Source organism: Leuciscus leuciscus (genome assembly GCF_965113295.1).
Source record: "Leuciscus leuciscus genome assembly, chromosome: 1".
Lineage (NCBI taxonomy): Eukaryota > Metazoa > Chordata > Actinopteri > Cypriniformes > Leuciscidae > Leuciscus > Leuciscus leuciscus.
Genome location: NC_138725.1, coordinates 29462930 through 29490881, shown reverse-complemented (window position 1 = coordinate 29490881; position 27952 = coordinate 29462930). Strand labels below are relative to the sequence as shown.

General features: G+C 41.0%; 1 protein-coding gene across 11 annotated transcripts in view; it reads left to right on the top strand.

Moving 5' to 3' along the window:
• LOC309498713 (uncharacterized protein) overlaps positions 1-27952 on the top strand; it is a 170939-nt gene that overhangs the window by 63691 nt on the left and 79296 nt on the right. For 2 of the 11 annotated variants that reach the window (XM_082169584.1, XM_082169588.1), the window contains 2 exons: positions 2062-2327; positions 3716-5009. The exons of 4 other annotated variants lie outside the window; for them this stretch is intronic. In XM_082169584.1, the coding sequence (XP_082025710.1) occupies positions 2270-2327; positions 3716-5009 (1352 nt within the window). In that variant the 5' untranslated portion in view covers positions 2062-2269. The remainder of the gene's footprint in view (positions 1-2061; positions 2328-3715; positions 5010-27952) is intronic. 5 more of the 11 variants (XM_082169585.1, XM_082169591.1, XM_082169587.1 and 2 more) reach the window with 5 other exon arrangements.

Genomic DNA, 27952 nt, shown 5'->3' with positions numbered 1-27952 from the left:
CCCCTAAAGGGAGATGGTTGAAAATATTTGGGATGGGAGGGAAAAAAAGTACATTTACATTTGTTCATTTAGGAGACGCTTTTATCCAAAGCGACTTACAAATGAGAACAATAGAAGCAGTTAAACTAACAGTAGGATAACGATATGCTATGACCCATCTCAGTTTAATCTAACGCAGTACATGCTCATTTTTTTTTTAAATAGAACAGAATAGAAGAGAAAGTTAGTAATACTGGATCAAGTGCTGTCGAAAAAGAAGCGTCTTCAGCCGTTTCTTAAAAGTGGCTATGGACTCATCTGCTCTGGTTGAGTTAGGCAGATCATTCCACCAGCAGGGAACAGTCATGGTAAAGGTCCGAGAAAGAGATTTTGTGCCTCTTTGAGATGATGCACCACAAGACGTCGTTCACTTGCAGAACGCAAGTTCCTGGATGGCACATAAGTCTGAAGTAATGATTTTAAGTAAAAGGGAGCAGAGCCAGTGGTTGTTCTGTAGGCAAACGTCAGTGACTTGAATTTAATGCGAGCGGCAACTGGCGACCAGTGCAATTTTGTGAAGAGAGGAGTACCACATGCTCTCTTTGGCTCATAAAGACCACTCTAGCTGTAGCATTCTGGATCAGATGCAGAGGTTTTACTGTGCAAGGCCAGCTGATTAGTTGAATGGTGAAGTTGAGGTGAAGTGTTGGGTTGGCCGGGACCACAAGCAGCTCTGTCTTTGCAAGGTTTAGTTGAAGGTGGTGGTCCTTCATCCAGCCAGAAATGTGTGTCAGGCAGGCTGAGATACGGTCGGCTACCGTCGGATCGTCGGGCTGGAATGAGATGTAGAGTTGTGTGTCACCGTACCAGTGATAGGAAAAGCCATGTTTAGTGATGCCATGTAGATGGAGAAGAGAAGGGGTCCAAGCACTGAGCCCTGAGGCACTCCAGTAGCTCAATGTTGGGTCTTAGACACCACGCCTCTCCACGATACCCTAAAGGACCTACCTTAGAGGTAAGACTTGAACTATTGGGAGTGCGGTTCCCTCGCAAAACATCTACGTTCCCTCTCAAAACTTTTACGGTCCTTCGCAAAGAAATCTGCGTTCTCTCGCAAAACCTATTGTGATCTCGGACAAACACGTCCTGTTTAATGTCCCGCTGGCAGTGTTTCAGAGATCCGTACGTTAACAATGCGGTTCATGGAGTTCAGTAAAGGTGGCAATATATTCACAGATCTGAACTTCCTGGATCAATAACTCTTGAGCTAAACTTTGTTCAAACACAAATGCCAGCTATTTCCAAATTATCTTTATGCGCAGGCAGCGGAGAGACACATCCTGAGGGAAAGTCTGCAAAGTGCAAAACCCAAAAAAGTGTTACTACAAAAAAGTAATTAACTTCAATGTTAAACACTGTAGTGTGACCAAATTCAGTTTACACATCAATTATGTCCTACTAGTCATACTACAACACGACAACAATATGCTTTGCATATTATGTATTATACTATGACTATTATACTATGACTATGACTTTGTAACACACCAAATTCAGTTTACACATCACTGCTCTAATGCTGGTTATACAACACCTACGGCTGCCTATTTCAGGCTGGGATGGAAATGCTCAAACTTTGAGGTGTAGGCTATACTGTATGTTCGAGACTGGACTCTGGATTTGCTTGACTAATTTTATACTTTTATTTTTTTGATACCCTACGATAACCTTTTATCATATATCCTGACACTATTTCTAACAGCAAAAACTCATAATAAAGTCAGTTGATGATCCCTAATGGCTTGTTGAATGAGTGTTGATAGTCTGAGGCTCATCAATTTTAACAGATCTGCTGAAAACACTTTTTATTTCATGATCATTATGCTGATGTCTTCAGATCTCCTGTAAATTGACACTTAAAGCTCATTTCATTGGTGTCAACAGACTAAGGTTTTTGTTGCTTACTAGCCTGTTTATGCTTTCTACTGTTTTTCTTACTATTATATTTGTAAGAATTTAAATTATAATATTCTGATATCTATGAGCAAAAAACAAACAAATTCTGTGATTTATATATTTTAGATTTTGGCAGATCAGCTCCTCCCACAGCAGTCACATCATCAATGAAGCCCCTCCCACAGCAATCACATCATCAGTGAAGCTCCTCCCACTGTAATTCTCCAATAAATGCTGGAATATTCCCATCAGTCTACAAGTGAAGACGAGCACAGAGCATCAGGAAGAGCTGAAATCTGCAAAGACTGAGTTTATTAAAGAGGACAGTGAGAACATGAGTGATCCAGAACCCTGCAGAATGAAACACACTAAAGATCCTGAAGAACAAAGAGGTTAGTGTTTCTACTTCATTCAATTATGATGCTGAAGAACACATTCAAGCACTTCATCACATTTAGATTAACAGTTACACTATGAAATAGGTATTGGATTTTAAACAAATGTTCAGTAAAGAGAGAGAACGGAGAGAGACGTCTTGTGGTGCATCAAGAAGAGAACGGCCTATATTAATTAACACCTTTTAGTAGTTTCAGGGCCAGCGCTAGCTATTTGGCCCTAAGCACAAAACTTATCTAAGCGGTCTAATTTGGCAAAATCACATCACGTTCAGTTGCAGGGTTTTTCTAAAGTTCACCTTACCAAGAGGCAGATAGACATTGTATTGAAGCGAAGAAATTACAATAGGGAACGTTCTGCACTAATAGCCTATGCACACATCTGTAACGTAATAGCCTACCTAGGGGGAAAATTAGCTTTATTTGTCATTCAAATATGACGATGAGGACCCCAACGATTGGCCTTCCTTTCCTTCTCAAACAAACTAACTGCATCTTTAACAGTCCTCAAGTTTCAAAATTTCCCGGGGAAGAAACCCCCGGACCCCCGTTAAAGTAAAAGACTCAACATGCAGGGCTAAAGCCCCGGGTCTTTTGCACTACTAGCGAAGCCCCTGGACATGCATACACACGCAAGGGCTACAAAACTAACATTTTTATTTAAAACATTGTCTTACATGCAAGCGACGCGCGAGCATCATCCCGCTGTCTTTTCTTTTTTCCGCCCCCGACTCTTGGTGCCTTTTCGAGGCCATGTCTGAGGTCGGTGTCTGCCAAATTTGACATTGATTGAGGCATAATCGAACAGACCACTGGGAGGTGGGGAAGGGGGCCACCAGAGGGAGACTGGCACAGGAGATTCACCTTTTTCTCGACTAATTTGGTCTAGGCCTATATTAATGTTGTATTGCTTTTGTATATTAACATGCTTTAGACATATTTTATTTGTTATTTATACTAGTAGCCTATTGTGATGATTTTTCACGACCCAGATTTTTTGGTGCCCCCCCAAGCACTTTAATAGTTTTTAACATAATTATGTATCAATCTAAAAGTTAGTGTCAAAATACGGTAGTATTGTGTATTTTAATGTTCATATCATGTTAGATAATTGTGTCATTGATCAAACATATTTAATAGTTCACTACAGAAACATGGGATTTGTGCCTATAATGTTAAAAAAAAAAATAACTGGAAGATCAGTGTACCTCATTCATGGAAAGTTTCAGGGATGTTTAATTAATTTATAAAAAGTATTAAATTATTATAATATTTTATAGCAGTTGTCTGTTAAATCTGGGATAATTTTTATCGCCACTCACTCTATATTTCTCTCTTTGAATTATTTTGATTATTTAGAAAATTTTATTTTTGTTTCATGTCAGACCTGATGGAAGTGAAGGAGGAGAGTGAAGAACTGAGTGAAGTGAAGGAGGAGAGTGAAGAACTGAGTGAAGTGAAGGAGGAGAGTGAAGAACTGAGTGAAGTGAAGGAGGAGAGTGAAGAACTGAGTGAAGTGAAGGAGGAGAGTGAAGAACTGAGTGAAGTGGAGGAGGAGAGTGAAGAACTGAGTGGAGTGAAGGAGGAGAGAGAAGAACTGAGTGAAGTGAAGGAGGAGAGTGAAGAACTGAGTGAAGTGGAGGAGGAACATCATGTCAAACCTGGAGAAAAACCTTTGATTCGCTCAAAGACTAAAAATACATTTTTAAAGAAAAGAAGAGCCAAGAAATCTTTCTCCTGCACTCAGTGTGGAAAGAGTTTTACACGCAAACAAAGTCTTGAGATTCACATGAGAATCCACACTGGAGAGAAGCCGTTCTCATGTGATCAGTGTAAGAAGAGATTCAGAAATAAACAAATTCTTGAGCTTCACATGAGAATCCACACTGGAGAGAAGCCGTTCACATGTGATCAGTGTGGAAAGAGTTTCACACGCAAACATCATCTTGAGCGTCACATGAGAGTTCACACTGGAGAGAAGCCGTTCACATGTGATCAGTGTGGAAAGTTATTCGGCCGATCAACACACCTTGAAAGTCACATGAGAATTCATACAGGAGAGAAGCCATATGTATGCAATCAATGTGGGAATAGTTTCGGTCAATCAGGACACCTTAAAAGTCACATGATGATCCACACTGGAGAGAAGCCATTCACATGTGATCAATGCGGGAAAACATTTCTTCAGGCATCAAACCTGAAGGCACACCTGACAGTTCATACGAAGGAGAAGCCACATTCATGTTCTGTGTGTGGAAAGAGTTTTTCACACCGGCAATCTTTACATGCACATCAGAAAATACATACTGGTGTGAGAGAGTACATGTGCTTTGAGTGTGAGAAGACTTTTATGACAGCGCAATGTTTAAAACTGCACCAGAGGATCCACACTGGAGAAAAACCTTACAAGTGTTCACACTGTGACAAGAGATTCAGTGATTCATCATCTCTGAAAGCACATGAGAGGATCCACACTGGAGAAAAACCTTACAAGTGTTCACACTGTGACAAGAGATTCAGTCAGTCACAACATCTGAAATCACATGAGAGGATCCACAGCGGAGAGAAGCCACACACGTGTGATCAGTGTGGAAAGAGTTTCTCTTTTAAAAGTCAGCTGAAGGTACACATGAAGATCCATGCAGTGCAGAAACCACATCACCACAGTCTGAGATCACAGTAAGTAGTTCATCTTTATGTGCTGAGAAACAAAAGCTGCTTTTCCACCTTCGGGAAAGGTTCCAATTGTGTTTCCACTTGAGCCTGGTACGGCACGGCACAATTTCAAACCATTCTCGGCCCTGAACTCTCAGCACACTTGGCTAACCGTGCCGAACCGTGACGGAAGAATGTGTGTACTAGTGCTGGAAAATCTTTCAAATTCGATTGATTCTTTTCAGAGATTCGTTCACTTTCAGTTTGTTCACCAAAATGATTTGTTCATTGATTTGTTCAGTATACATATTACATAAATATGCCCGCAGGTGGTGAAAAATAGTCTCTTATGTCTTAAGTCAACAAACGTATTTACTTCTAACAAAAAAATTATTTGGCTTTATTAAAATGTGTTTCTAATTTACTCATTAAATTAATAAAATAAGTCAAAATAAGTGGTTCAGATGACCAAAGCACGAAGGTTTTCTTGCATAATTAACATTTTAATTGTTTTGGTCAGACATTTACACATTCATAAATCTGGGATTATGTTTAACGTTGAGTTATGTTCCATGTTAAGTATGAATATATAAACAATCGTATGTGCACAGTACCTATACCTGCGCTTTGCATCTACGGATTGCTGAATGAGATTGACTCACATGCTAAATGACGACCTAACCGGTACTCTCCATTCATTTCATTCACAAACAAAATGTACCAACAAGATCTCTCTCTCGCTCAGACTCTAAACAGAGCAACCTCATTCAGTGATGGGCGTTGTGGTGGCAAACAATTTTCTATTACTTAATAAGAGACAAACATGTAACAATTGTCTTTAAAGATTATTTATTCCCTACCATTTGTCTCCCAATCCGAAAATGTGTTGCAATTGCCATCTAGAATCTGGCCACAGGTGGTGAATACAGGACAATCAGCCATCTTTTTGGAGTAGGCCTCAGCACTGTGTTTAATTGTGTTCAGGAATTCTGCAACACATTCATCTTCCCGTCCACAGGAGATTTCCTGATGCTGACAAGTTGTTAGAAATGGCCACTTTCTTTAATAATCGTTGGAGAGTTCCACAGTGTGTCGGTGCAATTGATGGCAGTCACATTCCAGTATTGCACCAGAGGACTATCCACAAGACTATCTCAGTCGGAAAGGCTGGCATTATATTGTTCTGCAAGCAGTTGTGGATGGCAAACGTCTTTTCTGGGATGTTTGTGTTGGCTATCCAGGGAGTGTGCATGACGCCAGAGTGCTACGACAGTCACATGTGTGGGAGGTCCTAAGTGACAGAGAATTAGTAGGGCAAAACAAAGTGACCATCTCTGGCTGTGATGTTGGACATTTCCTGATAGGTGATCCGGCGCATGAAGCCATGAAGCCCTTTTCAGACACTGGCGGACTGACCCCTGAACAACACACCTACAATTACAGGCTGAGCAGTGCACGATCGCTTGTGGAGATGTCTTTTGGGAGATTAAAAGGACGATGGAGGTGCCTCCTAAAAAGAAATGACTGCAAGCTGGAGCTGAGCAAGAGGATGGCACTGACCCGGTGTGTGCTCCATGGTGATAATTTCACTGAAGAGCACCCAGACAGGACTGTAAACATTGAGCCTCCTGTTCAGACATTACCTGACATTGCTAACGCAGAAGGGGCTGACATCAGAGCTGCATTAATGATGCGTTTAATGGCGGGAACGAGTGATTATTTGAATACACCAATGCCATATTTTTGTAACACTGTCGTTTGTGTTTGAGGACATCTGAACTGTCATACATTTATTATATTCTCCTCCATTGAATAAACCCTTGTATCTCTAAAACTATGCATTCTGTGAATAATTTCATTAGAGCATGTCATGTGAGCTTTAGAGAAGGCTGATAACATGCTAATGAAATATTGTATTGCCCTGTAAACCCCTGTTTGACTAATGTCTTGCCAGGAGCTCAATTCTTGCTTTATGGTCCTCAATCAAAGACCCTTTCACACTGCTTCCAACATGAGACATTATTTAATAAATATTATTTTGTTTGAATTCAGCCATTATAGCCTTTATTCAGGCATTATGGCTTGGCCATCAACTCCAGGCCCACTATTCACCTATTATCAGAAGTCTTAATAGAAAACAAACCCCCCCAAAAATCATATTCTTGGGACTGTATGTGAATTCTTGTAACAAAATAGATTGTGAAATAGATATAGCTCCTGCACGACAGGTGGATTAGAGCTATAATTAGCATCAAGCTACATAACAGTTGAAACGATTAATATTACACTTCTACTCAAAAATCCCTTTAAACCACCAAGTTTTTTTATTAACTTCCAATCACGATCTACTACAGTAATGTGGCTTTTAGTCATATAATGATGTTGAAATATGTTATATATATATATCACTTTATATGCATATATTTATATTTAATGTACACATTCTTTATTCATGTGAAAATACATAAAAATCGTATGAAAATCACACACAAACCGTATACGATATTTGCCTGTTAAGGGGATAAACAAACTTTGCTAAATGTAAAGTGAAATAAATGTAAATGAAAATAAAATTGTAAATAGTTAATTTAAATAAAATTGTACATTAAAAGAAACAAACAAAAATACTATGGTGATTTAACGGAATGCATAGCTGATATAAAAAATTGTATGACTCGTAATTTCCTACTACTAAATTCTGAAAAAAACAGAGTTTCTAATTATTGGACAAAAAACGTCCTCACGTAATAACCTAGAATACTGTCTAACACTTGATGGCTGCTCTGTCAAGTCTTCGTCGTCGGTTAGGAACCTGGTTGTGCTCTTTGATACCAATCTTTTATTTGAAAGTCACGTGTCTAGTATCTGTAAAACTGCATTTTTCCATCTTAAAAATATATCTAAATTACATCATATGCTCACATTGACAAATGCGGAACAATTAGTTCATGCGTTCATGACCTCAAGGCTAGATTATTGTAATGCTCTACTGGGTGGTTGCCCTGCACGCTTAATGAACAAACTACAGCTGGTTCAAAACGCAGCAGCTCGAGTTCTTACCAGAACCAGGAAGTATGACCATATTAGCCCGGTTCTGTCGACACTGCACTGGCTCCCTATCAAACATGGTATAAATTTTTAAATATTGCTGATTACTTACAAAGCATTAAATGGTTTAGCTCCGCAGTACTTGAGCGAGCTCTTAACGCATTATAGTCCATCACATCTATTGTGATCTCAAAATTCCGGCCAGTTGATAATACCTAGAACATCAAAATCGACTGCTGGTGGTAGATCCTTTTCCTATTTAGCACCAAAACTCTGGAACAGTCTTCCTAACATTGTCCGGGAAGCAGACACACTCTGTCAGTTCAAAGCTAGACTAAAAACACATCCCTTTGACCTAGCATTCACATAACACATTATAGACTTCTATAATTCCATATTAGGCTGCATAGATTAGGCCAGCCGAGACCGGGAACACTTCCAATGAATCCTGATGTACTTGTTAAATCATAACCGCATTACCGCAGTCCGCCAGATCCAGGCCGTATCCAGATCCGATGAAGGACCTGTGCCTGAACGTGACGACTACGCAGTGCTGAAGTGTCAACCAGTCACTGAAGTGAGGTGGACTCCGGCCGTATCCAGAATAGATGGCATGTCAATTATCGACACGACCAATCTGACTTCTGACCTGTAATGCTGCCTGGATCATAATCATACACTGTTCGCTCGTTGGCAGGAGGAGAACTGGCCCCCGACTGAGCCTGGGTTCTCCCAAGGTTCATTTCTCCATTCTGTCACCTGATGGAGTTTTGGTTCCTTGCCACTGTTGCCTTGGCTTTTGGCTTGCTTAGTTGAGGACATTTAATATTCAACGATATTATTGATCTGCCTAATTAGGGAGGACAATGATGCAATTTTCTTCTAGAAACAAACTTTGTTGTATTATTTTCATTTTATCAGTGTGAAGCTGCTTTGATACAATCTGTATTGTAAAAAGCGCTATATAAATAAAGGTGACTTGACTTGACTTGATTTATTTGCAATAATTTTTGCACTTGAGCCTCCATTATTACAGCCATCATGCGCCCCGTGAGTCCAAGCAGAGATCGTGTGTCCGCTCTCATGTCCCGCCGCAAGGCATCATCCATTTCTTTGCTGGAACCTCTCATCTGCCCTTTCCAAATACTGCACCAGCTCCGAAGTGCTGTCTCTCTTCCTTTTTCCTGTGTACAACAATAATAGCAGATGACAGATCATCAGTGTGTTGTCATAGCATTGTGAATAAGTGTTTTCTGCAGGGAATTACGCATCTGCATCTGCTACATGATTAAATATTATTTGTGACCGGTATATAGCATCATACTACATCACTATCACTACATTCTTCGGTCATGTCCCATAATAGATCATCAACATTGTTGTTTGTTCAATAAATACCAGAATGAGTTTGATTCTTCTTTATTGACTTCGACTATCACGAGTCATTCAGTTCCTTCAACATCTACATTCACGTTATTATCTTGTTCCCCCACCCACAACTCTCGCGAGTCTTTTCCTAATATACGGCAACACACAGGATTAAAACAGTCCAACAGTACCCCTATCTACATCCCCCTTCTTTAGCAGTAGCTCCTGAACATAAACAACTTAGAATCAAAATCCTCTGCAGTAACAACAGATAAAAGATAACTTTGCATGTATATATATATATATATATATATATATATATATATATATAACCTGGTTCAACTGAACTCTGTAGATGTCCCACAACTAAATGAATCTTCAAAAAAAAAAAACATTATGCAAATCCTAAAGGACACTGTATTATTTCTGAGATGTTGGATTAATTATACTTGAGCAGAAAGTTCAGTTCATGTATTTTGTATTTGGCCTAGAAACTCTGCCGGACCTAGTGACATACATGGAAGTGGTGGCTTGAACTGATTTCTTTGCCTGTGGTTCCATGTTTTGCTGGTATACGCTGGTGGAAGATTTTTCTGGGCTCGGTTGTCTGTGACACTGTTCTGAGGGCGTTTGTTCAGTACTTTCAACCCCTTGCATTTTGTCCATGTCAGCATCAACTGTGTTTCCTGTTGTGTTCAATTCGTCAGTGTAAGTGGTGCTCTTTGGGGGCTGTGGCTCCATTAGTGGCAGGATGTGGCGTCGGTTACGCCTGTATTCCTTCCCTTCGGACTCCACCACATATGAGCGTGGTTCCTCACACTTTTTCTTCACAATTCCCACTTTATCATGTCCCTTTTTTGTTTGGAGTCTTACCACCTGGTTTGGTGCCAGAGGGCGTAGTGGTTTGCTGGTCTTGTCATAGTAGTGTTTTTGTGCCCACCGCTTCTTTGTTAATTGCGCTTTGATGCAGGACGGGGTTCTTGCAGCTGGTTTCAGCAATTGCTTGCAGATGGGCAAAATAGTTTGAGTGTGACGGGATAACAGCCTTTGTGCAGGTGAGCCCAGAGTGCTGTCTCGGGGTGTGTTTCGTAGGCCAAGCAGATTCAGGTAAAAATCTGTCCCGTCTCTCTCTGTGGTCTCTAATGGCGCTTTTCCACTACACAGTACCAGCTCGCCTCAGCTCGGCTCGGCTCGACTCGACTCGGCTCTGTTTGGTTTTCCACTGTGTAAAAGTTGTACCTGTACCAGCTTCCAGGTACTTTTTTTCGTACCACCTCCGGCGAGGTTCTAAGCGGGGCTGAGGCGAGCTGAGGCGATACTAAAATGTGACGTGAAATCATGGCAGACTGCTGATTGGTCAGAGAGAATCGTCACTATTCACTGCGTCATCATTGCACGCGCCAGACGCAGTATCCTGAATAAAAAACAGCAAAAACAAAAACATCCAAAAACAGCATACACTCGATTTCCTCCATTGTCCTGTGTGTGTGGGTAGCGGGTGTGTGTCGCGCGTCTCGTGTAAAAGATTAAGTCACGGCAGTTTCCTGCGGCGTCGCTATGACGACCAGGTACTATTGTGGAGGTACTATCTGCAATGGAAAACGGAGCGAAAAGCGAGCCGAGCCGAGCCGAGCTGAGTCGAGGCGAGTCGAGTCGAGTCGAGCTGGTACTGGTAATGGAAAAGCGCCATAACAGTCTCTTTGCACTCCTTACAGCCCTCTCGCCGAGGCCATTGGACTGTGGATACTCAGGACTGCTCGTCACATGCTGGAAATCCCAAGTTCGGGCAAAGTCATGGAAGGCCTGGCTAGTATACTGGGTACCATTGTCAGAGAACAACTTCTGTGGTATGCCGTGGACTGAGAAATGACGCATTAGCTTGTTGATGACTGTCAGTGAAGACAAGTTGCTGAGTCGGTCAATTTCAAACCACCCAGAGTATGAATCAACAACCACCAGGTAGTGGTGATTCTTCCATTCAAATATGTCTGTGGCGACAAGCGACCAGGGCAGGTCCGGGACTGTGTGCAGTTTTAGCGGTTCTTTTTGCTGGTGGGGCCTCAGGCTGTTACAGACGCTGCATGCAACAGCCTGGATGTCCTCATTTATTGATGGCCAGAAAACACTTTCCCTCGCTCTACTCTTGGTGGATTCGACTCCTGTGTGTCCCAGATGTAGCGCCTTAAGATATTCAGAGTGCAAGGCAGTGGGCACGACTGCCCTGTTTCCTTTCACGATGACCCTGTCTTCGACGGTGAGTTCATCACGGAAACTAAAAAAAGGTCTCACCTCTATGGGTACGCTGCACGGACGTCTTGGCCAGCCCCGTTGAATGAAATGGCTGAGTTTCTGCAATACTGTGTCTGCGGCAGTATGTTGGCGGAGCTCTTCAAGGCGCCGTGGAGATATTAGTTGAACTGTCATCACCTCGAACTCTGGCCGTTCTGACATCTGGGGGCTGACGTTGTGTCTCGGTGCACAGGAGAGGGTGTCGGCTAAGTAGAGGTGCTTTCCTTTTTTATAGGTGAGAGTCAGGTCGAATTTTTGCAACTGAAGCATCATGCGTTGTAGGTGCCCTGGGATGGTATGAAATGGTTTGTTGTGAATGGTGACCAAGGGTTGGTGGTCTGTCTCGACCGTGACCGGCTTGCCGTAGATGTAGTCGTAGAACTTGTAGCAGGCGAAGACCACTGCCAGGAGTTCTTTTTCTATCTGCGCGTATCTCATCTCCGTTTGGGTCAGTGTGCGAGACGCGTATGCCACCTGATTTCCCTCTTGAAGGCAAGCAGCCCCTAAACCATATTGTGAAGCATCGCAGGTGAGCATCACTGGTTGTCTTACGTCATAGTAATGGAGTACAGGTGGGCTGCTGATGCAGGTTTTGAGCATGTCAAAAGCATCCTGTTGGTGCTCCGTCCAATTCCACACCACTCCGTTGTGAAGCAGCTGACGTAGTGGTGTGGTTAGTTCACTTAAGTTAGGAATGAATTTGCCCAGGTAGTTTATCATCCCTAAAAAGCGCTGAAGAGCTGCCTTGTCTTCTGGAGGTGCTATTTCACTGATTGCTTTAATTTTTCTGGGGTCTGCTTTTAGTCCTTTATCTGTGAATGTGTGCCCAACATAGCTCACCTCGTTGAGTCCGAACTTGCATTTGCTTGGATTCAGTCTCAGTTTTACCTGTCTGGCACGATCCAGTACCATTTTCAGGTTTCTTTCATGCTCATCAGGATCTTTGCCACCGATTATAATGTCGTCCACGATTATAGCGCATGGATATCCTGTGAAGATTTGTTCCATGGCTCTTTGGAACACTTCTGAAGCTGTACTAATTCCGAACGGCATCTTTAGGAATTTAAATCGGCCATATGGAGTTGTGAATGTTGTACGGAGAGATGAGGCGTCATCCAGTCTGATTTGCCAGAAGGAGCTCTTGGCGTCAAGGACGGAAAAGATAGTGGCACCTGACATTTGAGCGGCAACATGAGGGCCTTGTTTAGGTTTCTGGGGTCTATGCAGATGCGCACATCACCCGTCTCTTTCTTATGGGTGGCCACCAGATTTGAAACCCATTCTGTGGGCTCATTCACGGGTTCAATTACTCCCAGAGTTTGCATTCTTTGGAGCTCTTGTTCCACTTTTTTTTTTTTTGCATGGCAGCTGGGATACGACGTGGAGGGCTGACGACAGGTGTTATTTCTGGATCTAGTTTCATTGAGTATGTTACCGGTAAGTTACCGACTTCATCTTTAAACAGGTCAGCATATTCCTGAAACATTTTCTGTGACAGGGTGTGATCTTTTACACAGTCCAAATGGAACACTTCACTGCTGAAGGTGACCAGTTTCATATCTAGGCTGTCCTGCAGGCCAAGAATGGAGTGAACATTTTCTTTCACAACCTGAAACTGCAGGTTATACTGTTGTTCATTCAGCCTGCATAATAGTGTCACTGTGCCAATTGGTCTGATCATAGATCCGCCAAACGCTACAAGATTGACTTTTTTAGTTGGCATGTGCAATTCTTCAGCGTGCCGGAAAAGTTTGTATGTGTGTACGGACATAACATTACACTTCGCGCCTGTGTCCACTTTCAGATTTAGTTGTTTGTCATTGACAATCACAAAACAATGTCCTTCCTTGTCAGTTTCCTTTACATCGTCATGCAAAGACACGCCTTCAATGGTGAATGTGTCTTGACTGTCACTGTCAGAGTCTGTTTCGGCATATAGCTGGTTTACCTGTCTATTCGGTCTAGTTGACTTGGCGGACCTGCACTGGCCTTTGAAGTGGTTCTGCTTTCCGCAGTTATGGCACTGTTGGCCAAAGGCTGGACACTGGTCACGTTTTGCTGGATGAGTACCCCCACAATTCCGGCAGCTGGAAATTGATGGTGAATTTTCTTTCATAGTGCGCTTCATTTTGCTGTAGACTTTTTTATGTTTTATTTGTACGGCATCTACACTGGTGGTTAATGCAGTTTTGGGTGTGGAGAGTGTTTTGCTATGTTTTTCTGTAAGTTCGCTGATTTGGCAAATGCGTACTGCTTTAGACAGTGTTAGGTCAGTCTCTTTTAGCAGTGTGCGTCTGACACTGTCACTACTTATTCCACAGACCAGTCTGTCTCTTATCAGTTCGTTTTCCAATGCACCAAAATTGCAGTTTTTAGCCTGATTTCTTAATGTACTCACATATGCCTTGATCGTTTCGCCAGGTTTTTGATATCTAGTGTTAAAGTTGTGCCTCTCCATTATCACGTTTGTTTCAGGGTTGCATATTTCTTTAAACTTCCTTTTAAGACACTCGGGGTCCTCTCTAGATTCAGCTGGAGTAACGATGTTGTCATCTGCCCCTAGTACCGCGGCCGCATAAGTGAATGATCGCTCCCTCTCTATAGCCTCGGGTCCGGCGAGGTTGAGGAGTATATTAGCTCTGGTTCGGGCAGGTTTGTCACTGTGTGCGGCGGCAATGAAAATATCGTATTCTCGTTCAAACTTGCGCCAGTGTTCTGCCACATTCTCGTCAAAGACGAGAGGATCCGGACGTCTGAATCCATCTGCCATTATAGTGTTGTTGCTTACCACGAACGAGACTTCAAAGCTTAGCGTAGGTTATTTCCTAGAGACGGAAGTTGTCCGATGAATGTTTCCAGGAACGGAATCCCACTTCTGACACCATGTTGTTTGTTCAATAAATACCAGAATGAGAGTTTGATTATTCTTTATTGACTTCGACTATCACGAGTCATTCAGTTCCTTCAACATCTACATTCACGTTATTATCTTGTTCCCCCACCCGCAACTCTCGCGAGTCTTTTCCTAATACGGCAACACACTAGGATCAAAACAGTCCAACAGTACCCCTATCTACAAACATTATATTGTATATAGCAAGTTAATGTCAGATTGACTTTACATTCTATTTTAAACTTCAGTTTTTTTCTAGACTTTTACTTTGTTTTTAAAGGGATACTTCAGGATTTAGCATTAAGCTTTGTATTAGTAGAAAACCTGAAGTATTTTCGAATTACCATGCTTTCCACCCTCATATCCCCCTGAGACAAGAGATTTATGTATTTTTTGTCTGGAAAAAATCCTCCGATGACGCAAAAATCGTCATTTTGCGTCATCGGAGGATTTTCTGGTCAGAGGCTAAAGACTACAGCCAGTAGATGGCGTTGTTCCGCATGTTTTCAGCCCCCCATAGAGGGTGGGATCTCACTCACAGAATGTACACAGTCTCAGCCTCTTTCTTTGGAAGCTAAGCTAGCAGGCTCTTGTTCTGTGGAGAAAGCTGAATCGTAGGAGAAAGGTGAGTAAGTAGGGGTTATCATCCTCCTTTTCCCGGACTTGTCCGGCGGGCGAGCTCGTTCAAAATGTACGGGATTCAGCTTTTGCTTTCTGCGGTTGCCATTCATTGTTTACATGCACACCTCTTGTTTCAATCTAACTGAATTCATTCCGATTGGTGAATTTGAATGTAGTGTTTACATGAACGCTAAACAAGTGATCGGTTGATGTGCGTTTTACCATTGCTAAGAAAATTCCCGCTCCTCCGTGAGCGATGCGAGACCCGGCGCGCCTCAGTAATGACGCCACCGGCCTCGCGCCGTTCTCCCGCGGCCGTCAGCCTCGTCCTGCTCGCCACAGTAAGCATGATGAATGGCCACTGTAGAACGCAAAAGCCGAATCCCGGACATTTTGGACGATCTCTAAATCCCTCGCAAACTCATCACGTAGGCTAGCTTTGTTGTTTCTCACCGGTAGGCGTGGCCTCCTAAGGCAGCGAAGCAAGTGCATTCTGGGAGTTGTTGTCTTTCATCCACAAAATACATTTTCTGGCTTTTTTCAGTCTAGAAAGCTCCAAATTAAAAAATGTCTTCACATTTCTTCTACTTAAATGACCTATTTTAAATACACATTCATCTTCCCAGAGATGAAGTATCCCTTTAATGTTTGCATAGTGTATGATGTGACCTTTTGCACACCAAGTCTTGATAGCTCGTCTCCAGAGCTGCTACACGACGGCGCGGGAGAGCTGCAGCCCAGCGGTGGCGGTAACTCAACGCTGTCATCACCGTCGTTGATGGCAGACAATTCTATAAACAAAAACACAAAGACAGTGCTTTAAAAAAAGATTTTTGTCCACTACACTTTTTACACTGTTCTGTGATAGCATACTGTATACAATGAAATCACAGATAATACAATCCTAGCTAGCAACATTGCAAACACTGATGTGAGAAATTAGTACCTCGCTGAACAGCTGAGAAACACAGGCTGGGAACAAGTAAAATAATGTAAAAACAGAACTTACCAGGATCAGTGCAACTTTGCTTCAGCAAATCATCCACCATTGACTCAAGCATTATTGTTGCCGAGTTCAGTGCCCTGGTCATCTGGCATGCCGGTCTATCGCCGAGGACAGAGTCGAGAATGTCGAAATGTGGGTTTCGATGTGGGCTACCATTGCCGCTTCGACCGAGGTCCTATTTGTGGTCTCTATATTCCTTCTTTAGTTTTTTAAGTTTGTTGCTAATCTCTTCGACGCTCCTGTTGAACCCCGCTGCAGTCATCTCTCTCTCACTGAATTTGCTGCAAAACGGGTTTCGCCCGTGAAGCCCCGTCTAATTTACTCTGGACTTCTGCAGAGGACCAGAGTGCAAGAGAGCAGCTTGTTTCCTCCTCGGACCACTGTTGTTTTCGCTTAATCGCATCCATCGTTTTTAGCTGCTAATTCTAAAATGTCGGTCACAAGTTTCTGTTCGTCTTGTTGGTCAGGGTACTTAAAGCTGCTGTCAGCAAGATTTTTTTATCATATTTACTGAAACCGAAACTATGCTCCGACAGAACAACATAAATCAGATGGTTTTAGAAAAAACTCGTGCTTCTACCTCCACCTAGAGCAGAGGTCTTCAGTCCTGCTCCTGGAGGGCCACTGTCCTGCACAGTTTAGTTCCAACCCTAATCAAACACACCTGAATCAAAAATCCACTGCTCCCGGTTCTTCTAGTCCAGTCAGCGCAGGGCTGTGTGAAATCTGCCTGTCAATCACAGTTCGCGCACACGCCACAGATCACACGCCAGGTCATACAGAAGTTATTTGTGGCGAGCAGGACAAGGTTGAGGGCCGTGAGAGAACAGCGTGAGACCGGTGGCGTGATTGATGTGAGCAACACCTGCGCGACACCGGTCTTGTATCTTTCACGGAGGAGTGAAAGCATAAAAGTAGGAGCGACAACAGTGAAGGACGAGAGAGGACAGGCCTGTGTTTGTGTTATTTGTGACAGCAGTCGTCCATGAGGGGTTGCTATCTTTTACTTTTCGTTTTTTGTTCATTTTTATTATTAAAATAGTTGAACGTTCGCCAGTTCCCGCCTCCTTCTTCCCATAACATCTAACCTTGCTACATTATTACACGACCATTAACACAAGGACAACTTCAGCCGAAGCTGTCAAAAGGCCAACCCTGTCGACAACTTCACAATAATCTCCACTAGCTATTCTTTTCGTCAACTCCTCAGGATCCATCTCGACGACTGCAGGCAGATCGCGCGCGGTTGTGATATAAGTGAGAGACTCCTGGGAGGGCGCAGGCACAAATAAACTGATATGGATTTTAAATTATTTTATAAACTTGAAATACAGGCTCCCACGGGTACCCGAACCCGTGCAGGACTCTGCTGTAACTGTAACCTGCGCGGGTGAAAATTTGAGTTTAACTTTCACCTGTCCCCCTCTGTCTAGGTGCTGAGAGCTGCCAGTGGGAGCAGTGCCCCTTGCGGTGGTGGGTCCCTTGGGGTGTGCAGTGGCTGCGTGTTCACCAAGTGTGAGTCATTGATCCACACTCGGAAGAAGGGAAAGATCCAAGGGTGCAGTATGAAATGTTTAATAGGGAATTCCTTACTCACAAACAGTCCAGGCAGGGGTCAAAACCAAAGAAGCAGTCCAAAACATAAAACAAAACCGGCAACAAGGCAGAATACAGAAGTGGTGTGAAAATAGACAAGGATTCCGTGACATAGTGATGTTACATATGACACTGAAGCTTCGATGCGCGTATCACACAAGCGAAACAATTTCTAGTGAAGCCCCGTATCGGGGTGTGTATTGGTTTACTAGAGTCACGTGATCGATGACAAACGAAGCCTCACTTTCTCTCCAGTCACGTGCGCGTTTCGCTTTGGGTGTCAGAAGGCTCGAACTCCAGATCGTATTTATTTAACGAGTCGTTGCCTCAGTCTGGTTGATGTGTTTGTGAGGAGAGTGCTGTAGCCTACTTTGAAAGTTAAACAATATATTACATTTAAATAAGCAACATTTATTTTTCGCTACTTAGGCTATTATTTTTTGTTGTTGTGTCTTTTTGTTTTTGTAAAATCTTTGCACTTTTTGGTGATTTTAGGTAATTTGGTGTTGGTATTGGGGTTTAGGGTGGGATTAGGGGATAGGGTGTTTGTGTTTGTTGAAGGGTTTGTATTTAGAGCAATGGCAACATCCAAAAATATAAAAATAATTAAAAACTTTGTCAACTTTCTGTCATTCCTGCAGTTGATTACAGTTTTTTGGGATTGCTTAAGCACAATTTTCAAAACAGGGCCCGTGTTTTCAAAACACTACACACAATTAGCACAACCACACACCCAATTAGCAAAACACTACAGATCCTTTGCATAATTAAACACTCTTGTAAAAACTATACACTTCTGTTTAAAAACCACACTTTGTTACCATATGAAACACACACGTTTCACATTACTATACTCTGTTTGCACGAGTTACACTCTGCTGTGATAAACCTAAAACACTTTTAGCACTTCTACTTCCCTATGATTAGAGTAGGCTACCATCAACAAAGTACAAATATAACGTAAATTCACCAAACACTACACAAGACCAATGTTGCAGACTGAAGAAACTCATTTATTTCTCAACACGCCCAAAATGTTGACATGGAGATTCATAATACTGTAACAATGTCACTTTACGTATTGTACTGTAAGTTTACTGTAAAAATAAATAAAACTAGACATTGTCTCTTCGCCTAGCTGGATCTGGCCAGAGAATTTCATCAACATCGCAGTCAATGTTGTCATTAGCAAGACACCTTGGAAAGAAACGTCTTGAAGACGAATCCATCCTTGCATTGCTGCTACCTCCATCTGGTCACAGGCCTCCTCCATGGCTTGGATGAGGGGTACCTCAGCCTGGAGACGGAGATCATATACCTTCCACCGCCATGCCGAGAAAAACTCTTCTATAGGGTTGAGGAATGGAGAGTATGGTGGAAGATATAGGACGGTGAAATGTGGATGTTGCTGAAACCAGTTCTGAACCAGAGCAGAGCGGTGGAAAGACACATTGTCCCAGACAACAATGTATTGCATATGATCATTTGATTTGCTGCTGTTATGTTGTGCAATTGGTCCAAGAATGTAAGTATGAGTGCTGTGTTGTAAGGGCCCATATGGGCATGGCGGTGGAGGACCCCATTCTGTGTAATGGCTGCACAGAGTGTTATATTATCCCCACGTTGCCCTGGGACATTGACTATAGCCCTGTGGCCAATGATGTTTCTTCCCCTCCTTCGTGTTCTCGTCAGGTGGAACCCAGCCTCATCTACGTAAATGAACTCATGCTGGATCTCTTCTCCATCCATTCGTAAAACTCTCTGAAGAACAGTGTCAGGCAAAATTGTGTAGTTCAGTGTAGATCTAGTATACATATTACAGTACAGTAAAAGATTATGAGACAGTATGCAAGATCACACTGCTAAAGTGAATACATACCTCTGCATAATCATGCCGCAGTCGTTTCACCCTTTCAGAATTGCGCTCGAAAGGCACTCGATAAACTTGCTTCATTTGAATATGTTTTTTTTTTAGGATGCGTGCCAGTGTTGATGTTGAGACCTGATGGATATCGTTGAAACTGGCGTGGTTATTGACAATGTTAGCTTGGAGCTGATTGAATGTTATAACATTGTTGGCCAAAACCATGTTTACTATCTCCCTCTCTTGCTGTTCTGTGAACATAGGAGGCCTTCCCCCTTGTCGTTCCTGACCCTCAATCCTATGTAGAAAAAAAAAAAACAGTATACAATAGTACAGTAATTTCACGCCTCCCTCAGCGTCAGGCCGTGGTTGACAACGTGGTCAACCAGTGTTGCGCGGATCTCATTTGTCAGATTCGGTCCTCTTTGAGCACCTTCTTGTCTTCCTCTTCCTCTTCCTCTTCCTCTTCCTCTTCCTCTAGCGTGGCCTCCATCTCTTCCTCTTCCTCTGTTGATTCCTCCTCTGTTGATTCCTCTTCCTCCCCTTCCTCCTCGTTCTCCTCGTTCTCCTCCTCGTCTTACTCTTTCTCTGACTCTTTCCATTGTGCTTGAAGACTGATGAACTCACCTGCTGCTTTTTATAGTGCTTATACACCTGATTGGTGTGTGTACAATTAAGCAAACAAGTGTTTGCACACCTGAAGACTGTGTTGAACCAATTGGTTGGACGGTGCGGTAATTTGACAGTCAGTGCTTTGGTATTGCAAGGAAGTGACTTCATGATAGATTTTTGTGTGTAATGTATGTTAAGTGTGTTTAGTGTTTTGCAAATCACTGTGTGTAGAGTTTTGCAACAAGTGTGAGGTTGACAATGTGCTTATAGTTGTGCAAATATGGGCTGATGTTTTGCTTCTTGAGTGTAAGGTTTTGCTAATAGTGTACTACTTTTAATTTTAGTGTGTAAGCAATCCAAAAAAACTGTAAGCACTATCAGTAACAAGTGTCATAAGCACATTTAATAACCAGTAGCGCGGGAAGGGGGGTGCTGCGGGGGCTGCAGCCCCCTCGTCATAGCATCAGCACCCCCAAGTAGGGGGCTGTGGACTAACATAATATTGTACCTTAAAAAACGTGAAATAAAAATAAATAAATGGACAGCGTTAACTAACTCTCTTATGCCTAATGTAGTGAGTGTTCAAGCTACGGAGAAAATGAAATAAAGTTTGAATTTGTCATGCTTTGTTCCGATCAGAGCACGTGAGCGCAGAGCGCATTTCTGAATATTCCGCTCCCTCGCTCATTCCGCTCAGGGTCGCTCGCTCAACCCAGAATATGTGGAATAAGGGCTGCCTCCGACTAAAGTTTTTTTCTAGTCGACTAGTAGTTGTTCATTTAGTGGACAAATCGCCCCTTTATATTAATTTTATAACTTTAATAGGCTAGCCTATATACAGGATAATGCGCGTGTACATAATATAGCCGCACTCAAGCGCACGGCCGCACGCAAAGATTGCCACAAAGAACCGGCAAAAGTATTAATGTGTCAAAAATAGCAAGGAGACATTTAATTGTTTATTAATAAACTGGTGTTTTCTGTGTCGCTGCAAAGATGAAGTTGGCGTGGGGACTCGCATGAACGTCAGAGAGAAATGCATGTGAAATGTGATAATTACATAATCAGAGTGTAGCCTATTTCTTTGCGTTTTGAATAGTTTCGTTTAAAAGTAGACATTTCAAGCTTTCTATAATTAAATACGGGCAATTGGTTGATAAAACATTGATCAAAATTAAGATACAATTTATACAAAACGAAAATCTTTTAAAAATAGTCTTTCTACAAAACAAAACTCAATGAAGTGGTCAAAATCATGTCTTACCCACTCCATGTCTCCAGCCATATTGCCATCTCATGATGTATCTTTATCTTTCTCATGCTGCATTCTCACTTTCATAATCAACATTGCTTAAATAAAAAAATAACATTAGCCTATAATATTTAAACAAATATGAAACTAAATGTTTTCTTTAATGGCTACAACACATAGGCCTATACAGTACAGAGAAATTCCATGTCTTGTCGTCAGCCACACCATAATGACGTCACATATTTTCCAACCCAGCCCTCAGCCCCCAGCCCCCCCGCCTGAAACAGCTTCCAGCGCGCCTGTTAATAACAGATGATCCTATCAGACAATGTCCTTATTCATTGTGTGTGTGTGTGTGTGTGTGTGTGTGTGTGGGGAGAGAGAGAGAGAGAGAGAGAGAGAGAGAGAGAGAGAGAGAGAGAGAGAGAGAGAGAGAGAGAGAGAGAGAGAGAGAGAGAGAGAGAGAGAGAGAGAGAGAGAGAGAGAGAGAGAGAAAAATATATATAGAGAGAGCCTACATTAGATCTTATTGAATCATATAAGCTCATTTTATATTTTAATTGTCACACTTTAATGGGTAAAATAATTTATTTAATGAACAAATCAAACACAAACATGTAAGGTTTTTATTTGTACACATAACATTGAAACTATGGAGTGTGTTTTGGTTGCTTCATCTGCCAGAGCTTCTAACACAGGCTTCTGGCTGCTTTATTTTAAATAAGCACCAGATGGCGCTGTTCTCGGCGCTGTTCCCGACACTCTCGAAGCTTTGAATCTTTTCCCGGAACAGTCAGGGGAAAGCCTCAGTGATTCATGAGGCTTCATTTCCCCATCCCTACCGTGACACATACTAAAACAGACAGGGTATATATACACAGGGAACACAAGCTAAACAAGATAACAAGGGGGCGTGGTAAACTGAAACACCTGTGAAGACTAATCAACATAACGGGGAACAACTGAACATGACAAGACACATGGCAGGATCACATGACAAGCAGGGAATAATATGACAGACACTAACAAGGAACAAGACACAAAACCCACACCGTGACAGTGTGGTCATTCCCTTGCTGTGAAATCCAAACACTATGTGGAGCGAATTATTGTGCAAATGTGTTTCTTGAGTTTAAAAATAAAAATCTATTTTTGTACTGGACCACTGTCTCTGGCTAATCCATCTACGAACTTGAGTGCCTTGCTAGAATAAAATCACTAATTTTGGGTGTAAGTCCCATCGTGGCGTAGTCTGCTAATTGTCTGGGTTCAAGCCCTGTAAATTTGTATCCCACCTGCCACACACGGATGCATCAGGATTTTCTCTCCAACTATTCTGGATCGATTCTGAACGTAGTTTTAAAACTCACTCACACAGACACACACCACTTGAACCTTCCATAAAATAATCTTTCATGAAGGTCGGAAAGGTTGAAGCGAATTACAAGGACATTCACAGGCTTGATTGCACAGGATTTTGCACAGAAAAACGTAGCCACATATTTGTCACCAACAAATACCCTTAGTCTTAGACCAGTGAAATGAGCTTTAAGTGTCAATTTACAGGAGATCTGAAGACATCAGCATCAAAATGAGGTGAAAACAGGAACTATTGACGTGAAATGGGTATAACTATATTTACTGCCCTAGTACAACAGTTATCAGTTTAGAAGTATTCATGTGAATTAAACGTGGGACAATGGCCTTCATCACCACAGTATGCTAATGTTGTGAATCAGATGCAGGGAATCGTCATTATGCAGATTAAGGACTGTCTCGTACACCTCTAACACACATCTACTAGTGTGTCCTAACATGTTTATCTCATCTGACAGCTTATAAACTGAGCAGAATTGTGCTGAACTTAATATTAAAATGTAAAATCAAGATACTGAAACACGAGGGCCGGATTCACCGCATGACAACGATCACGTGTGTTTCGTGTTTATTCGAACACCTTTAGTTCCTCTAAAGCTCACAAATCAGTTTTTTATAACAGTAAACACTCTTTTCATGTTGTTGCGATGTTATATTGTGTCATGTTTATCAAATTAAAACTGATTAAAAAACGTAGACTCCACTTTTATTGTTGAACTTTATTCTTGTTCAAACAGATGCTGTATCATAAAGTATGAATGAAAATGTCTCTGAAACATCTGTGTATTATTTGGCAAATATTGCATTTATTTCACTTCAGCTGTGGTAAAGTATGCAAACACCACATGAGCGGTCACTACGGGAACCAGAATGTCGCTGCGCTGGCGGGGGAGGGCTCAAGATGGCGCCGTGAGCGGTTGTGGTTTTGCAAGCTGAGAAGAAATATCGGGTATTTCCCCACAAATGATGATACGGTTTCCGTAAAGTTGCTAACTTAAATTTATAAGGTTGTTACGGGTTGCAGCATTTGATTAAATTTTGATTTTGGAGTGGTGCAAACAGTAAAGTTAGGCCTATTAAACTATTAGAGCATCAGCAGGTACAGCTTGAAAAATGGCTGAGGATGCTAATCTTGGTGCAGAGATGGAGGTTGAGACATTGACATTGAAGCACGGAATCGTCTTTGGCCGGCTGTAGAGCGGGCGAGGAAGGAGGGCAAAAGCACGTACTTCAGCGGAGCGAGGGCTTTCGTTGATGGTAAAGAGATTCATCCTGAAGAGGACAACGGAACTTCATAGACTTGTCGAGGTTAATCTTCTCTATTAGAGACAAGAAGTGGTAGCTTCTAAGTTCTTGTTCAGATGGTTAAATAACGGATGCACTTTAAGGTTTATAAATGTTTGCAACTGTTAAATTTTTTGTGGGAAACCCATTATGTTAAAGTTTAAAGTTTAGGCTATTTACCTACTCTTGTGGTTTATTTTTCAGTAATAATCTACTTTGGATACGTTATGTCTTTTTCTTTATTTTCTAGCAATGCCAGAGGTATTCGTGATATCCTAAAGAGAAAAGCTTTATTTTTGTATTGCAAAGGGAAATGTTGTTTAATTCAGGAAACGCATGCATGTTCTTCAGATGATATGTTCTGGAAAAATCAGTGGGGATAAGAGATTTGGTTGTCATTTGGCAGTAATCGATCAGCAGGGGTTGCTATTTTAAAGGATACATTTACAGGGCGGATACTAAATTATGAAAAAGATGATTGTGGTAGATGGATAATACTTGTGATACACAGTAAATTCCCCAGTGTTAAATTAACACTGCTCAGAGCACATATGGTCCCACTCTACATGGTGTTAAAGTAACACTGAAGCAGTGTTAAAGTTAATGAGATAATTAAGTGATTAATTTAGTGATGATTGAGCATTATTGAAGACACCTGATGTTAACAAGCAGAATCACTGAAGGAGAAAATCACAAATTGTAAGTTACCTTTATGGTGATGGGTGTTTGCTTTAGTTGGGCTATTGACCCTTACTGTATATTATTAACTTTAGACTTTGTTTGTCTGCTGTTATTGATTTATAACAGTCAAATGAACAAAGAAAAAGTGTGATCTGATAGTGTTGGTTATGATTTGACGGGGGGTAGATTTCAATACTGTGTCTGATGCAACCATTGATAGATGGCCTCCTAAAAGTAGGCCTAGCCCTTCGAGTGAACTAGTTAATGTATGTTTAAGACTGGGCCTAACTGATGTGTGGAGAGATAAGAATCCAGACAGGGAGGAATATACATGGAGTAATAAGAACTCATCTCTTCATTCTCGTATTGACTACACAGCAAAAACTCCAGTGTTAAATTAACACTCCTGGGAGTGTATATGAGTCCACACTCAAGAGTGTAAAGTGTTAAAATATGAGTGTTAAATTAACACTCAAGAGTGTTAAAGTTAATGAGCTAATTAAGTGATTAGTTTAGTGATGATTGATCATTATTGAAGACACCTGATGTTAACAAGAAGAATCACTGAAGGAGAAAATCACAAATTGTAAGTTACCATTATGGTGATGGGTGTTTGCTTTAGTTGGGCTCTAGACCATTATATGCTTATTTTAAATTTTGTTTGGCTGTTGTATCTTATAACTGCCAGATGAACAAAGAATAAAGTGATCTGATGGTGTTGGTTATGTTATGACAATCATCATTTGAAAATGATCACTGAACTCATTAAGATCCTTATTTCTGACTTAGATTTATGTTGTTGATTACAGCATAACTGTGAATCTGCATAAATATCCAGAATTTTAGATATAATACAAAGGATTTCTTAAAAGTTGTTCTGAAAAAAAAAAAACTTTCTTTTAGGCACACACAGATGTCAAGATTCAGTCTATGCATCTCAACAATGGTGACGAGCAGAATATTCAATTAGGAAAAGTAAATTACATAGACAATTCAGATCATAATTTATTCATACCGCAATGCATGATGGGAGCCATTAATGAGTTGTGATTGGTGGCAGCCACTGCAACATGCTTTATTATTGTCACCATTGTTGAGATTCACAGGCTGATTATTGATGTCTGTGTTTCTAAATAAATTCATTTGAAAGTCTTTTGATCAGAACAATGATTATGAAATATTTTTGGATTATATGAAAAATACTGAAAACCATGTGCTGTAGAATCACAGAGCTGCTGTAATTAACAAGGTAAGCCATCTCAATAAGTTTTGTTTTACGGATCACAACATGATTATGTTAAAACACAACCAACACCATCAGATCACATTGTCTCTTTGTTCATCTGACTGTTATAAATCAATAACAGCAGACAAACAAAATTTAAAGTAAACATATAAGTGTCAAGAGTCCAACTAAAGCAAACACCCATCACCTTAATGGTAACTTACAATTAGTGAGTTCCTCCTTCAGTGATTCTGCTTGTTAACATCAGGTGTCTTCAATAATGTTCAATCATCACTAAACTAATCACTTAATTATCTCATTAACTTTAACACTCTTGAGTGTTAATTTAACACTCATATTTTAACACTTTACACTTTTGAGTGTGGACTCATATACACTCCCAGGAGTGTTAATTTAACACTGGAGTTTTTGCTGTGTATTGGTTAGTGTCCAGTGATTTAGCTAATAATGTGGCCTCTGTACTGATAGAACCTTGCATAATGACAGATCATAAAGGAATATTCGTAAGAATAAATATGGTGAAAGTTACATCGGTCAAAAAAATTAATACTTAATACTGGAAATTAAATAATAAATTGCTTGAAAATGAATGCTGAAGGGTTCAAATTTAAGAATATGTTTTCAGATATGCTTCCTTACATAACATCACAGTGAAGAATACTGATTTTAGCATTTGAGGTTAAGATCTCAGCAAAGTTGCAATTCCTGTTTTCTTTAATGGCTCTTCGAGCCCCAGTTTCACTCAGACTGTTGGGATTAGCACACCAATGATTCACTGAGAATCTCAACTTTTGTTCTACAAATGGCTTTCGGACCCAAATGGCTCGAATTAGGATTGGCCCTCACAGTCTAGGGTGCTACCTTGACCTGTATACTCATTTACATGCTTTGTTTGAATTTGTCCCTCCTCCTAAAAGGCCTATAAGACACAATGTAAATTTATGTACGTCAGATCATGTTGGAAGTTTCTACAGCCGCGTACAGTGGAGCTCTCAATAAAGAACAACTTCTGTTGAACGCGATCCCGACTGTCTCACTGGTCTCTGCTTCGAACAAAGAAAACTTTACAACAATGCCAAAAGAAAAAAATCAAACATATTATCGAAAAATATAGCACAATTGCAGCTATGGAAAATACTTATGGAAAGTATTGGGAATTAATGAAGTTTGATATCAGAACAGTATCCTTTAACCAAGGAAAATTGGAAGCGAAAAAAAAAAAAAGGAAAGAAAATTCAATTATTGAGGAAATATTAAATTTGAATAAAAATAAGAAAGAAGACTTGACTGATTTTGAATTAAAAAAATTAAATGTTTTACATACTGAACTAGATAATATCTATGAGGATAAAGCAAAAGGAGCATTTATTTGATCTAGACTTAAATGGTTAGAAAAAGGGGGAAAAAAATGCAAAATATTTTTTTGGCCTTGAAAAAAGAAATGGTGAATTTGCCTCAGTTTCAAAACTAATGATTAATAACAAAATAGTAGATAATTCTATAGATATTTCAAAATATGTTGCTCAGTTTTTTTAGTAATTTGTATTGTTCCACAATGGCTACTTCCAACATTGATATTTTTTAAATAGCTTTATGAGTGATACCAAAAAAAAATAGATCAGACCTTCCAAAATGTGTGTGATAAAGAAATTGATCTTGAGGAGTTGAGAGAGTGCATTAACTTGCTAAAAAATAACAAATCTCCAGGCAATGACGGGCTAACAGGAGAGTTTTATAAGACATTTTCTAAAGAACTTTCACCCCTTAAAGCTAGGGTAGGTAATCCTGTTCAGAAACACTTTTTTTTATACTGGGTGAAATGGTCCTTCC